Source organism: Chenopodium album, chromosome 5 (assembly GCF_948465745.1).
Source record: "Chenopodium album chromosome 5, dcCheAlbu1.1, whole genome shotgun sequence".
Taxonomy (NCBI): domain Eukaryota; kingdom Viridiplantae; phylum Streptophyta; class Magnoliopsida; order Caryophyllales; family Amaranthaceae; genus Chenopodium; species Chenopodium album.
This window is the reverse complement of record NC_137838.1, coordinates 8,101,098-8,117,996: the sequence shown is the minus strand read 5'-3', so window position 1 is coordinate 8,117,996 and position 16,899 is coordinate 8,101,098. Positions and strand designations below refer to the sequence as shown.

Here is a 16,899-nt window from a genome sequence, read left to right as displayed (position 1 = left end):
TAGAAAAAGGAAATTGCTTTGGTAGGAAATTATAAATTATTAATGAAGTATTGACTTAGGTTAGTAATTTATGTTTTCATATACTACCTCCGTTAACATTTACTTGCAACTTTGGAATATTTTATGTCTCTCAAATAATACCCCAAAGTTGCAAGTAAATGTTAACGGAGGTAGTATACAAATAGTTTGAATGTTTGGTATGTTTAGTTAGCACTGAATTTCTTTTCAGTAAATTCAATAACTTTTACCAAAAAAGCATGTATATACCAAGTTACAATCACCTCATACTTGTTTTCAAATATATATATATATATATATATATATATATATATATATATATATATATACATACATACATATTTTAACAATACATGTTTCAAATTTAATTCTAAGATAAATAGTAATAGACCTATAAATAAAAAATCATTGTAGTAGCATACGACTAAACACTGAGTTGACTATATTCGACACAGAAACAGGTAGTTTGTAGGAATAACAAAAGTATATTTTATCAAATAGAAGCCAGCATGACATCATATTATATACTACTATAATTCAGCAAAATTAGTAACTTCAATTATTAGGAACCATCATGATGGATTTCCTAATTACTATATATTACAGTAAAATAAATAATTTGACTCTACATTTGTTTTTTAAATGATTAAAAAAAAAAAAAAAAAAAAAAAAAAAAAAAAAAAGCGCCATTTACAGCTTTAACAGTAAAGTTTTTATATTTCCCTGATATAAAGTCAGAAAAAAATATATAATTAAAGGATCAATCTTCAAAATTGTATAGAATTCACTATCCCATGAGGCCAACCCTTTAGTCCGGCAGGGGTATACTTTGCCGTCCAAAGCCCTTCTCTTCCGATCCCATGATCTTCAAATTTTCGGGATGATGACATTACCAGTTTTCTGATAAGCCATCTCCTGCAGCTAAGCTGGCAAAAATTATTAGCAGTCATTGTTATGTTATCTGTTTTCTACAGTCATCTTCAACCTGCAAAGTGCAGCCTTGGCAGTATGGTCAGTTTGCCCAATACGAAGCCCGTCTACAATACTTTGTCAGTTTGCCCAATGTGGAATCTGCAACTAATCATCACCGCCTGCATCACCATAACCTTCATCTTCGACATCCATTGCTTGTACAGAGTTGTCCACATCACCATATATAGGTGCATACGTTTCTTCGTCGAAATCATCAGGCTCAACCTCCACTTTCATGGATTTCATGTGTTCATCACTAACGAATGATGCATAAGGCTTGGTTACCTGCCATGATAATATTGATAAGAATGAGAGATGATAACTGGACTCATTATATATTGCGAAAATAAAATCACTCCGTATTATCTTGCACACAACAGAAACAAGGATCTTCACACATGAAAGACAAATTTTATCCTACTCAGAAACCCAGCACTTAATCTTCAATTTTCTATATTTTCACCTTTCAATGACAAGATTTTCAGGATATTAGCATAATGAGTTCTACTACCTTCTCTTATTAATTATAGTCAATTGAAGTAGTAGAATGGAGATGCTGTTTCCTTGTACAGCTTGATTCACGTCTTCCAGCAATATCTATCTTAGTCTTTGTTTAGCATCAAAACCTGATGTACAATTTTGGATACTCTAGTTGCAGGTAGATTAGGTTAAGAAAAGTACAGTATGCAACATTCACCCTAGCTAGTTGTACAAGGGAAAGTCGGAAGACAAGTTTGACTTGTTTATCAATATTATCAATATTAAAAGTGATCTCAACATTCAGCTTGAATAGCTTGTTTAGATACCACATAAATCAATACTTAAGTGACTCATTGAATCTAAAAAGACACGCATATCCCAGAACTTGTTTAACCCTACTCAGCATGTCAACCTCCAACACATACATATTCAATAATTTACAGAAACCCTGAAGCTGTTGAAGACAAAAAACATATACTCCATATTTAAGTCTCACATGTATCCTACACCCTGGTTAGTCCATTACACGGACTATTGAAGGATGCTAGACTAAAATACTACAATGTCCCACTTAGATCAGTGGAAACAGCTTCATCATCAATAAGTATTAGTATTACTTCAAATTATCAGAAACATGCCCGTAAGCTCAACACCAATGACCAGACAAGTGGCATTTACAGTTTGTTTGGGTAATGTTAAGGGAAGGAAAAGAAAGAGAGGGAGGTGAAGGGGAGGGAAGGGAAGGAAGGGGAAGGAAGAAGGATGAGTTTTCCTTCCAAATCTTTCCATTGTTGGAGGGATCATATTCTTAGAATTTAGTCCCTCCATTTCTCTCCCCTCCAATTCCCTTCATCCCTAATTTTTTATCCAAATGAAAGAAACTCCCTCCCTCCATTTCCCTTCCCTTCCCTTCCCTTCCTTACCCTCCATTTCCTTCAATCCAAACACACACTTACGCTTTGTTTGGATAGCAAAGAAGGAAGGAAAAGAAGGGGAGGGAAAATGGAGGAAGGGAAGGGAAAAGAAAGGGAGGGGGAGGTGAGCTCCATTTTCCCTCCAAATCTCTCCAATTTTGGAGAGATTATGGTTATTATAGAGGAAGGGAAAATGGATCCCTCCCTCTCCTTCCCCTTTCTTCCCCCAATCTTTTACCCAAACAAGAGATTTTGTCCCCCTCCATTTCTCTTCTCTTCTTTTCCTTCTATTTCTTCCTATCCAAACAAAGTGTTAAGCTTACAGGTGCATGTGCAGAATAAACCATGATTACCTCAAAAAGAGAATTATTCTTCACAGCAGCTTCTACGAGGTTGCTCCAGTGCTTGTCCCTCTTCAATGTTGATGCAGAACCCACAACCTAGAGACTCCGAAGTTCAGGTGAAAATCATCACAAATTTATGTAAAATATGATTTGTTGATCAGTCTTACCAGGATGGATGAACGAGCTCTGGTGATGCCGACATTCATACGCCTAAAATCAGAAACAAATCCAATACCCCCGTCTTTGCTTGCCCTAACACATGAGAATATTGCAACATCCTTTTCCCGTCCCTGCAATGAGTTCCAGCAATTTATATAGTTTGATTGTCAATACAATTTTCAGTCAGATAGTATGACTATATATCGCATAGTTGATTATTTGGTCACTCTTGCTTTGCATTTCAGGCATCCACGACATCTAAGTTGGCAAAGACATCAAACAATAAAAATTGCACATTTTGAAACCAAGAACAAAACTACGAAGATCACATACCTGAAAACCATCAACAGTGTTTATGTCTACTACTTTTTCTGAATCAGAACCAAATATTTCCCGGAATCGCTGACGGAAGAGCCTAACCTGAAGGCTATAAGGAGAAATAATAGCAAGTTTGGAGCTTGACTTGAGCTCTGGATATTTGGAAATCAATTTCTGATATAAGAGGAGTGCAAACTCAACCTCATCTACATTTACCCAAGATCCACTTCCTTCAGGTTGCGAATCTGACCCATCCTTTACATCAAAGAAGCAAAAGGGGCGAAAACAGCGATAATCATGCCAAACACGCTTTGTTTGTTCTTCAATATCAGCGCCATCTTCCAGTGCATTATCATAAAATTCTTGAGAAGGAAAACTCCGTATCTATTTAAACAACACACTTGTATCATTGACATAAGATGACGATAGTAAACACAAATAGATAAAAGATCAAGTATGAGTTCCCTTAACTTTCATTTCTAAAGCAGAATTGTAAGGGGAATATGGGATCAAAGTTTAGAATTATAATAGTTTGCGTAATACTGAACCAGATATCTTCTCAAGCTTATGAAATCTGTAAGAGTCTAAACCCAATTCAAATCTAGCTTAAGTACCACATATGACTACTTTAAAGACCTGTATGTGCAGAGAATCGAAAATTTGTTACATAAGAGTACCTCAGGATGCATTCGATATTGCGTCTTGAGCATCAATACTGGATATCCAGCTTTCTGGAATCTTTTGAACAAGCTCATTCCGTATCTATAGGGATACATAAGTTAGTAAGAAGCATTTAAATAAGTAATTTATGATGTAGGTTCTAACATGACAAATGACAAATATGTAAGATTAAAATTCTTACCCCAGATTTTGAGCCACAGTAGAAATCACAGTAGCTGGCAATTGAACAGGATCACCAACCTGATAAGACAATGAAATGACAGCTTGTAAACCTGCAGCTGCTGAAGCCCAATTCCAGGACATTTGCACATATGTTTAACTCCTATAACATCAGGTTCTATAGCTCACACTCCTTGTCATACAATATACATGTTATATATACATGGGTTACTGAGAAAAAGCATTTCTGAATTTTTAATTGTATATGCCATTTAAAGTTTAGATACTTGCATATGCTCAATTGATACGGCTTTCACATGTCAAACCTTAATATTTCTGTCAAGTCAATAAAAGCTTTACTTAGGACAAAAGAGGTACAGTTTCATAGACTTTGATTGTGACACAGAACTATAACTTAAATGTGAAGCAGATTATAAAAAAATATCCTCATTATACAACATAAATTATTATCTTCCAACCAGTTTAAGCATGTAATGTACAAGTCTGATCACTAGTAGAAAAAAGGGGATGTAGATATTACCAAAAACACTTGCTTGCATCCAGTTGACAAAGGCACGAGAGTTGCTGGTTCCACCTATTATCCAAAAAAAATTAAAAATTGAAGGCCAAGATCAGACACATAAAACAATCTCATAATGGAAAACTCAGTTAAAGCAGCTACCACATACAAACACTGGGGGAGTCATAAGTGCAAACATTTTTATTTTATTTTTTTTATTTTTTTTTATTTTTTGTGTGTGTGGGGGGGGGGGGGGGTGTTGTTGCGGATCATAAGTCCCTTGACATAAATGATTGACAAACTAGCTAGAAGAGCTGAGTAGCAATTCAAAAGGCCAATATTTATATTCAGCCACAGAGCATTATCATTCAGGTTTTTCAGCTATAGAAAATTTTCAAGTTTGTAATATGTTATACCAAGCTATTCAACAACAAAAGCATCCACAGAGAAAAGTACAGATATAACTTTGTTGGGATTGAAGGAAATGGAGGGAAAGGAAGGGAAAAGAAAATAACAAATGAGGAAGGAAAAGAATTGGAGGGGAGAGAAAAGGAGGGATAGAATTGTACGAAATTGATCCCTCCAACAATGGAGAGACTTAGAAGGAAAACTCATCATCTTCCCTCCTTTCCCTTTCCTGATTTCCTCCCCTTCTTTTCCTTCCTCTTATGAGAAATTTTTCCTTGGTTAAAATATAAATTACAGCTTACTTACTAGCATGAGAAATACAAACAGTAATTCTTAGACAAACAAATGGCCGAATACTTACCGCTTGAGCAGCTTCGTCTATAATAACAATGTCAAAACCACGATTCAATTTAGAAAAAATCGTCGAACCACTGAAGCTGAGAGTAGAGAATACCTACATCCAGAAAAGTATTAGTGAAAAGAGCACCATAAAAATTTCCAGCTAAGGGGAAGAGTTGCATACAATCACAGCTTCATCCAGAATTGATGCACGTATGCTATCTCTATCACTCCCTGGAGCTCCTTGCTTCTGCCTATCCAGATGGCCCTCCAGACCAGCTAGCTTTTGCTCTACCTTCAAAAACAAATCAGTTGTATAAGCACCAGAGAAGCTTAAAGAGTAAAACACAGGCAATTTAGCAGGTTAACCACAATAACACGATTGATAATGCTCAACAACCTCACTGCCATTATTATTTACGTTGAAAGATGCTATAGATCCTCCATATGCCATTATATCATATACCCCCCCTCCCCTCTCCAATCCCACACAAGGCATTACTACTGAGATTTAACAGCCCAAGATACAAAAATTCTATTTTAGTTAGCAAAAGAAAGATTTAACAACCCAAGCTACAAAAATTGTATTTTAGTTAGCACATTCAAAAGTTGAAACAAAAATAGAACTTGAAAGCATTATGTTTTACGAGTCCTTGTAATATATTAACCTAAGGAAGAGCATTATTGGTAATTTAGTAGTATTAGGTTAGAACCTTTAGCCTTAGTATAAATAGAGTGGGAAGGGAAGGGAATAGGTAGGCAGAATTTTGGAGTAGTTCCTTAGGAGAGTTGTGACCTCAAGTCACTCATTTAGAGAGTTGTGAGCTTAATTCACTGTAGAGCTTGATAGGCTAAACCTATCGATTGTGTTAACCGTTATTTATGTTAATTAAACCTCAATCTTTCTTCTCTAATTTACCATTCTATAGCTTTCTTCTCTGTTATTGGTTGTATCTGCTCAGTCCATAACAGTCATGGGATAAGATTACTTTCACACAAATAGAATGGCTTCACATCAGATGAAAAATAATCAATTCCATATATAACAGGCCAGCTCACACTCTAAAGATCATAGCCAATAGATCACTTAATTTGGCCATTGCACTTGCCAGCTACCATGGGTTTTTACTTCGTTTAAAATGGTCCTCCAATAAGCCACAACCTTGAGAAGAAGTTATAGTGATGAGAATGCGGAAGGAGCCAAGCTATGTTGCCAAAATCGCGATCCGGATCGTAGGATCATGCGATCCTACGATTTGATTTTAGCTAAACGATTCGGATCGGATGCAGAATCGGAGAGCAAGCAGGATCGTTGTAGGATCGGTCAGGATCGTGCGATCCTGTTTTTCAATTAAATTATTGGGTTTTTCTCATTTGTACCTTTGTGGTTTTACGTTTTCTCACCTGTACCCAAGTTTTTTGAAATTTCTCATTTGTACCCATGAGGTTACAACAATTTATCACACATAACCAATTTCATTAACTAAAATGATAATCCTCTATTAAGTGATCAATTAAAATAAAATATAACTAACTATGGTTAATTACCATGGTTAATATAATAAAAAAAAACAAATAAAAATAAAAAAAAAAGTTGCAACTGCTGCTGCAGGTGGTTGAGGTCGGGGTGGGGATCGGGTTGGGCGGGGAGGGCTGGGGGATTGGTCGCCAGGGGACGGGGAGTGGCCGGGAAGGGGTGGGGGTTGTCGGATTTGGGTGGAAGGGGGCTAATTTGGGTCGGGTTTAGGGTGGGGGAGGGGTGGAAACGGGTCGGGGAGGGTCAGGGGTTGTCGGTCTGTGGTCGGCGGGCGGTGGGGAGATTCGGGGAGGGGTCGGGTTGGTTTGGGAGGGTCAAATAGGGTGTTTGGTGGTGGTGGTCAGGGTTAGGGTTTAGATTCGTAGGGGGTTTTGGTGGTTGGGGAGGTTGCGACAAGGGGTGGGGGGCGGGGGGAGATCGCCGGAAGCCAACGACCCCGATGGTGGGGTTGGTTGGGGGTGGGGGGAAGTTGTCGGGGAGTGGGGGAGGTGGCTGGTGGTGGGTTTTTTTTTCTGTTTTATTTTTTATGTCCTTTAAAACAATGGTTTTATTTTTAATTAATCACTTAAAAGAGGATTATCATTTTAGTTAATTAAATTGATTATGTGTGATAATTGTTGTAACCTCATGGGTACAAATGAGAAATTTCAAAAAACTTGGGTACAGGTGAGAAAACGTAAAACCACATGAGTACAAATGAGAAAAACCCTAAATTATTTTAGATTGTACAGGATCAGTCAGAATCGAGTAGGATCGGTCAGGATCGTACGATCCTACTTTTTACTTATTAAAATGAGCCTTAAGCAATTAAACTTTTCTCTAAGATAAGTAAATTACTATCCAACTACTAAAACTATGAATTTTACCATTTTTATTGCTTAAAAAATGTTATCTATGTAGCAACTTTTTTTATTACTCCTTTTATCAATTTTGTAGGATCTTACGATTCTACGATCAGATTTTACCGATTTGATCCTACTCCTCTCACCGATCCAAAGTAGGATCCCGATCTTGACAACCTTGGAGCCAAGGATCAAATGAGGATGGATGTGTACCAAAACATACAAAGTCACAATATCATCCCCACCCTAAGGCCACAAGAAAAGGCTAAATAGTTTTTATTTTGGGGGGGGGGGGGGGGGGGGGAACAGTGCAAGGTACATCAGATATTCATACCAAATAATCCATTGAAACTGCCTGTACTGAATGATGAGCCTTAAGACCTATGCGAACAATCTTAGGATTATAAGCACGGTCATTTTCATCACGAACACCTGCAGATAACCGGAATAATATATCATCATATAAGTTAGATCATCACAAGATAAATTCTGAGGCTGCCATATCTGACTATTAGATTACATCAACCAATGGCTTAAAAAGTACAGCAGAAACATAAGAAAGAAACAAAGGAGTAGAGGTCGGAGCACATCCAATAAATTCAATTGCTGAAAACCAGTTAGTACATACAAAAGCACGTTGAAACACCTATATACTCAATGGCACATACTTGAGAAGGATAACTTCGACACTTTATTGATAAAAATCTTCTCATAGTCGATGAAGTTCCTCATCTAGAGGACCCAAAATAGATCTTTCAATGTCTTACATCTGTTTGTCTCTTCTTATAATGTACTCCCCACATCTCATATTAGTTGTCAAATCTTTATTTTCCAGACGTCTCAAATTAGCTGTCTAGTTTCCAAATTATAAACTAAAACATTTACTACGCCATAATACTAAATAGCTTTTGAAAAAAAAAAAAAAAGAGTAATATTGAAAGTTGGAAACGTCACAACAAATAAAGACTTGTCAGAAATCAACGGTAGGGAATGACGCTCCCTGTAATTTTTTTTTTCCATTACATAATTATGACACCTTGGACAGGAAAGGTAGAAAAGATAGACAAAAAAGTATACCTGTATTTAGAACTCGCAACACAATCTCATCAAGTGCAGAATTTGATGGGGCACAAACCAGCACACGAACACGATATTTGCGACTAGAATTTACAACTTCTGGTTTCTGCACCACATTGACTGTTCAGAAGACAATCTAAAGAATACTCATCATAGTAGGAAAATTAGCATACCAATTCATTTCCAGTGGTTGGAAAAAACCCATCATCACCATCAACTGGCATGATCTCATCTCTTGGATTGACCTTAGATATCCACGGAGATGCTAGTCTCCAGTGATTGCACCTGTATCACATAAACATGTTGATATTAGTACCAATGTACCATAACAGATTTGTATACCAATATTCAAATCTATATGCAACAAGAGTCAAAAGATTCTGCTACTTCCCTACAACAATAACTTGATACCTATGTCTGAAAAGAGACACCCTTCCTGGACAAGCGAGAGGAGGGTCAGATGTACATAGCCCGACCCTTGAAATGACAAAAAACTGACCCTTATTCTAAATAATGAGTACTAATTACTTCACAAATACTAAAAATCATAGGCAATCTGATGAGCTATTATACTTTATTATTCTGTTAAAAATACTTCAGAACTACAGCTATGAAGCTCCATTAACACTAGATACAGACTCTGCATCTTTCCTAACTGGCATATAATTTGAATTTTGAAGTGTGCTGTTGCCTTAAACAATAATCAGCTCACTTGGATGCATAGTATTAAGACAAATGATCCACCAATGACACATGAACAAGAATGCCTGGACCTAGATAGATGAAGCTATGGTAGTCGTTAAACAGGAAACAATACTTCCAACCACAAAAAATGCACCAGCAGAAACTCCTTGGAAGGAAGTAGACCAGGAAATTTTTTGAAAGAATGAGTTCCAAGAAGATTAAGCACAAGCAAACTGCAAAAATTTAGGAATATATAGCATACAGCACAGTATTTGTTAAAATATTTTTTAATAAGTATGTTCCAACTAGCACAGCAAGATATTATAAAATCAAAGGCCAAAAAGACACCAAATTGAGCAACAGGCAAAACATACTTCTCCTCCATAGGCAATTCCGGGCCTCGCTTCATGTCACGCAGTTTATCCCTGGAAGAGTAAAGAAATTAAAACCCAGATCAGTGAAATTAAGCCTCCGCAATGAAACAGCATAGGCAGTCTGCTACATGATCACCCAAGAGAAAAAAGTGAGGATAGTTGTAACTCACTTAGCATTCATTCTTGCCGGAACAGAATGCAGAATAGCATTAAGAAGCCCAAGAATGGTTTGTGTCTTTCCAGTCCCTGGAGGACCCTAAAATGAACAAAAAATCAGGTTCCAAGAACCTCATAGATCATAATCAGCATATACAGAAATATTATATAAAGTATAGCAAATAAAGATGATCCAGCTTAAAAAGTTATTGACTCGCCCACCCTCCCTCCCCCATCCCAAAAATAAGGAAGTAAATCAGAAATGTTCAAAGTAAACATGAAACAGGAACCAGAATCATCAAGCCAAAGAAAACCTTTGGCAGAACAAAATAGGGGAATCAAATCAGTGGCCAACTGGCCATTCCAGATCATAACAGCAACCTGAGATTTGATTAATCAGTGCCAGTATTGTGGAAGCTCTCTATCAATTATTTACAAAAACAAACCATGTAAACATAACAATAAACAAGAAGCTAGAATAGAGAGATTTGACTACTTGGTCAAGAATCAAATTGGCTAATGTCTTCTATAGTAAGAATTTGGATCTAAGAAAAATTCCACAGCATCAAAAACATCATATTAGCAACTTCAAAATTCATATTGACTGCTAGGAAATTTCTCCTGAGCCATGGATTTGAAAAAAAAAAATGTTCCCCTAGGATAACTTTTGAACAAGAGGCAATCTCCCTCTTTTTCCAAGAACTTCATAAATATGCAAATTTTCAAGCTTAAAAGGTTAAAATAATTAACTCTACAATAAAATAGTCTATCATGTCATGCTGATATCTTGTAAGATTTTCAGTGCCCAGAAACACAGAAGGCATCACCCAGGTAATTGTCCACTATCAAGACTCAAGAGTGCCTCATGCTAGAAATAAACACATTAATACATAACATCAAACCTCAAGGTGATTCAGCGATGGTTTCATTATTTTATTTTCAAGTCTTCAATCCCTCAAAGGACAGCATTTTATTTGGAAAAAAATTGGCCTGGCACCAACTATAGCTTTAATGCATGGAGCAAAAAACCGAAATTGGGATTAGAACACCAACTGTATTGTTGGATGCGCCTAATGACATATGATCCAACCTAAATCTACCATCCAACCACAAGCATCAGATAACAGCAAATTCTTTTTTTAAGGCATACTTCTTTGAAACTTTAAACATTTCACTAACAAGGTGATTAAAAAATTAAAGCCAGGCAAAACCATTCATATCTTTTTACACCAGACAGCCAAATCAAAGCAAACCTATACACGTTAGCCCAATCCATTCTTATGCCATACAGTTAGTTTCCGAATCAATTAACACATAAATGTGGCCCTAAACATGTTGACATAAAGGAGTAAATTGCTGCTGCTTGAGTTTCAAAGTCAGAAAATACCTGTATCAAGACAAAAGGTTTCCGTGATAGCCCTGCCTGAATAAATCAGTCAGATTCACGTCAGGTTACTGTAAAAATAGAATATACAAGACTTTCTAACTTAGAGTAACTGGATTAGAGAGCTATGCACCTATACAGACTAATTCAGAAGCAAAAAAGAACTAGAAGAAAATGAGAAATCCAAGAGTTTCACAAATACTCACACGTATAGCTTCCAGTTGAGACTCGTTGTGATTACTTTCAATAGATTCCATCAATTTCCCAGGGATCTCCCAAGCAAGAGCAGTTGAATTGGCACTACTGTCAGTAGCCTTCAAAATTACATCCCTGAAGGGAAGAGAGCTAATTGACCGCATGGCAACAAACTCGCGAAAAATAGTAGATAAACTGCAGACCTGTCGTAAGAATCAGTTACTCGAATAAAAAGAAACCTGGCTATATTGAAATTTTGACAAATGAAGATCCTATGATGAGATCACCAAGTAAAATATAATACAGAATTTTAACATTTTTTAGACTCAATACATTATGAGTACAAACAACACTCGCCAAAAATATAGAATGTCTTCTCAGCTGATAAATGTGTGGTCACATTGCAAAAAATTTAACTCATTAATCAGCACATGATTTATAGGTATATTCCCATCAATTTTTAAACAATGTCATTTTCTAAACATACATATTATATGTACCCCCACACCCACCACCAAACTTCAGTAAAGCATTTATTAATCCTTCTTCAGTTAATAATTTTAAATTGAAAACCAGGAGGCAGGAGCTACTCAGATGTAAAAAGTAGTCTGCATGGATTAAACAATCACTCATATGCATCCAGGTTCAATTTACAGAGACTGTACATAGCAAATAGACTAAGTGACTCAATTTTTTATCTTTTCCCTCTTTAACCTACATACAATGCCCTCAATAGGAGAATTTCTCGTAAGCTAGCTCTGCTAATTTTCACTTTGAGTTAGTTTGTGAACCAAAGATAGGTACTTCAGTTACAATGAGACCATTCAAAGGCCACGAAAGATGGAGAACATGACGAACTATGCTGCCATCTCTCAATGGGGGTTCATCTCTAAAATATATGTTTATTTTACTTCTATGGGACCATTTGGTACCCATGACTTGCATTCATTTCTTTTCCATGAACAGATGAGCAAGAGCACATACTATATGAGACACACTGATTAAATAGCGAAATTTCAGAAAATGTAAAAGTAGAACAGATTTCAGTAAATAATGATATATTACCTTCGACATGTGAAGAATAATCTGTTCAACTTTTATACATGAACGCATATTGGCAAGTCTCTTGCTAGACACTGTACGGTTTGTATCAGTTCCCTTAACCTCTCCTTGTAAAAACATTCTGAGTCTAAGAGAATCTATCTGACGATGCTCCACCAACGCAAATGCATATGTCTCAGGAAACCTGTCACCAACAATCTGTAATGTTCAACCACATTAAATTAGCAAGATGGGAGCAAACACACTATCTAATGATAGATATAAGGGATCTTCCATAAAAGAACTAATTCGTAATGCTACTCTTAAATCTTAATTATTAGCTCCCAAACTAGTCATAAACTAGCAAAACAGCTTAATCACCTTCTCTTTTGAAAGTAGCAAAAGATCATTTTGGAAAAAGGAATCTCCCTCCTCCGTCGTGTAAAATACAACCGGGAAATAAAACCCGTCTGAATCACTGCATTCTTTAACCATACAAATCTTCTGCTGGAAAGCCGATGCCCCTGATTGTTAGACAAAACTTTAGTATTTATACAAATAATAATCCGCATATCTGGAACAAAGGTCCAAGATGAAGTGAAAGGAAACAAACTATACCCTCTTCATCTTTGGCTCTGACAATTTGGGATTTCACTTCTTCAAAAAGTAGAGGCTCAAAAGTTGCAAGATAATCATCAACATCTTTAAATGTATCCTTCACCTCCTTTAAACCCTTTTTACTTTGTAAGCTAGGTTTCTGCTTTTCAAGTACACAAATATAAAAAATCACAAAGATCATCAAAATACAATAACAAGAACAAAAAATTTATAAATAAGAAAAAAAAAAATTGAAACATTAAAAATTCTAAAAATAATGCATTATATATGCCAAACTGTTCATCTCAAATAACCCAAATGGGGAAAACAATTCACTCATTGGCAAGAATTTGTCTTTAATTGTTCATCCCAAAAACCCAAATAAATAAAACAATTACAAAGCTCATCACAATAACAATAACAATAAAAACAATAAACTGCAATCATTATCACAAACTGTTCATCTCAACTATACCCAAATAGGAAAATAATTGTTTTTATTTGTTCGTACCAATTACCCAAAAAGAAAAAACAACCAAAAATTGCATATAAATTGTTGAATAATTGATTAAAAAGAAATTAAATTTAAGCCTAAGAAATTAAAGAGATAATAGCATTAAAAAAAAAATTAAAAAAAAGTAAAAATTAAAATTGCCTGAGAAAGTTGAAGAAGACGAAAGTAATCCCAGCTAAGAACAATCTTGTAGAAGCGAATCATGCAAGCTTCCTCCTCCACTTTGATCTTCTCTATTGCCATTTTTTCAGTGGAGAAAGAGAGCAGAGACTTCTCTCGCTGAGGCCAAGGGTTTAAGGGGTTTCTAATGTTATTAATTGCTAAATGTTAATTGGAAAAAAGAAAATAGTAAAAAAAAATTATTTTTGTTTTTGAGTTTTTTTTATTTATTTACAATTTTACGGTAAAAAAGACCTTGACTAAAAAAAAAAGAAATTCAGAAGTAGTATATATTAGGGGTGAGCATGGGACGGGTACCCGTACCATTAGTACTAACGGTTCGGGTACCCGATTACCAATATCACTAAAAGTGATATCCATAAACCGAACTGATAAGTTCGGGTACCCGGACTTCGGGTACCTGGATTTTCGGAACGGTTATCGGGTACCCAATAAAATATCCAATAGTAATCATTAAACTTAATAAATTAGTTATTATGATATATTTTAACACTAATTAACAACAATACCACATGATCTTGACCAAATTATTAATTATATTACTAATCAATGATATTATATAGTGATTATGAAGTAAAGTAAGAGTTTAGATTTTGGAAAAAAATAGATTTAAGTAGGATAAAAAAATAAAAAAATTGCTTATCGGTTCGGAACGGGTAACCGTTAATTTTAAAATGATACCCAATAACCATACCCGATAACAAATTATCGGAACGGGTACCCGAACCATTATGGTTATCGGATCGGGGACCCTAATTTTCGGAACGGTAACGAAACGGGTTTTCGGTTTTTCGGGTAGTTTTGCTCAGCCCTAGTATATATATAGAGTACGAGTTGTAGTAATGGGTTTTGGGTTTTAGGGCAAATATTTACCATGTACATTTTCGAACTTGTATGAATATGGAATACGAGCTTTTTTAAAAATATACTCCATATTTTCTCTGCTTTTTTTTTTTTTTTGTTACAATACTTCTCTTTTCACGCTTGTCGATGCATGTTTTCAATCGTTAATATATTTAGTTACCAATATGTAAAATTATAAACCTTAGGAATTAAAATGTATAAGTCGGGATAAATTTAACAAGATCAAACATGACAATATTTTACTTAAGTATAAATCGTTAAAGCTAGTTAAAGTGAGACGCATGAATAGTGTAAAAGCAAACTGTTGCAACTATAAAAAAAAAACAGATGAAGTATAAAATACGAGTACTATATCATACGAAGGAGGATACTAGAATAGGGAGAGTAGTATAGTATGGTAAGGCATATTTTAATCGGAAGATGGTTTTCCATTCTTGGAAAATTAACTTTTACTCTCTGATTCCGTTAATGTTTGCCTTAATTTTCTATTTAATTTGTCTTTTTAAATTTGTTTTATATTATCGTATGTCTGGATGTTTGTTGGTTGGAGACTATACCTTCACTAAAATAATCATTTTTTTTCAAAAATGTGAATCTTGTGATCACTTAATTTGTTAAAGAGTAAAATTAGGAGTTTTTTTTAAAGAGCTAGCCCTGGTTACTCATTTTGAGCAACAACATTTGTTACTCAAATGGCACAACTGTAAATATTTGCTTCTTCTTATTCTTCCTTCCCATCATTATAGCCACCACAACCACCATCGCCACAGCCACATCTAATCGATCTTCTTCTCCCCTATCAACCTCCAATCTTCTTCTTCTTCCGTCGACCTCCGATTTTCTTTCCCCGTCGACCTCCGATCTCCTTTCCCCCGTCTCCACCTTCATTCCCCGATCTCCATCTTCCCCAATCTTATACTCCACCCATATCTGATCTTCTTTTCTCGGTCTCCATCCACATCCGGCCATCTATCCCCAATCTCCACCCACTCAAGCTTCCCCATATCCACCTTCCTCGATCTCCACCCACCTCTCCCGATCTCCACCTACGTATGAAAAAACGGAAAACTTAGGAATGAAGGGTGAAATTAAGGGCATGGTCAACCCCAAAGGGAAGAGGTGACCATGTCCTCTGATCCATAGAAGCTCCTTCCATTGATGATGGGACGAGTTCAGCGGCGAGTTTGTAGATGGGTCGAGTTCGTACATGAGTTGAGTTTAGCGGCGACGAAGTGATGATGGTGGTGGTGGTGGTTGTGGTGGCTGTGATGGTTGAGGTAGAAGAGGAGTGAGGAGAGATAAAGTTAAATGGTAGATATAAAAAGACAAGAATAACCCTTGAGTAACACATTTTGTCATAATGTCTACTTCTATAAATTAGTTTTTTCATCATTTTTACTAACTGATGGGCGTTAGAACGGTCGCACATTCCACAATCAAACACATTTATAAGCAAACATCCTACAAACCAAGCACAATGATAAGTAAGAGTTTGATCCACAAAGAACGGGATATGGTTACTAAGGATCTTAACACTTAAGCTAATTCAAGTATTTAGTGATTTGAGGGTTCATCAAATAGACAAACAAACTATAAGTTTAATTCAATGGATTAAAGACACTAGGGAGTGGGATTCACTCAACCAAGGTAATTAGGCAAATAAGGAGTAAAATAGACAAGAGATAGTAAGGAATATATGTAAGATCAATCTCATGCAGTTAGGAAACAACTCTCACTACTAAACTTATATTCCTCATTAGTTTAACAATAGAAGATATACATAATCAAATTGCAATAAGTAATGACATACTCAATTCACATTTCCATATCAAACTAAGCATATCATGCTATCAAGCTCCTAAATCAAGGGTAGCTAATCCTATCATAAAGAACTAACAAACATTCCCATACAATCAATTTATTAATTGCAATACAAACATCAATACTTCTCCCACATTTACATAACTAACCAATAGGTTGAGCTTCACCCAACCTCTAGCAAAGAGGATTATCACAACTCATCTTAATCAACATGCAAACAAGGGTTAGGGTTCGTTCTAACTACTTCAATAATTGGGGAAAAGTGATTAACTAATGAATAAAGTATCATCCAACAACAAATTATCAAGAACTAAAGAGATT

The 16,899-nt window shown here is 35.8% G+C and overlaps 1 protein-coding gene across 1 annotated transcript; it reads right to left on the bottom strand.

The window, feature by feature from the left end:
• Window positions 1-506: 506 nt before the first annotated feature.
• LOC145631767 (putative helicase MAGATAMA 3) lies at window positions 507-14,005 on the bottom strand. The gene is made up of 20 exons (XM_081683941.1): window positions 13,855-14,005; window positions 13,221-13,359; window positions 12,984-13,126; window positions 12,627-12,821; window positions 11,573-11,764; window positions 11,370-11,405; window positions 9,997-10,082; window positions 9,827-9,877; window positions 8,942-9,053; window positions 8,769-8,874; window positions 8,026-8,123; window positions 5,497-5,607; window positions 5,335-5,427; window positions 4,587-4,640; window positions 4,068-4,126; window positions 3,883-3,967; window positions 3,221-3,589; window positions 2,896-3,018; window positions 2,738-2,824; window positions 507-1,275 (listed from the first exon to the last, which is right to left on the bottom strand). The coding sequence occupies exons 1-20, from the start codon at window positions 13,954-13,956 to the stop codon at window positions 1,096-1,098; spliced, it is 2,421 nt and encodes an 806-aa protein (XP_081540067.1). The 5' UTR covers window positions 13,957-14,005; the 3' UTR covers window positions 507-1,095.
• Between the last annotated feature and the right edge of the window lie 2,894 nt (window positions 14,006-16,899).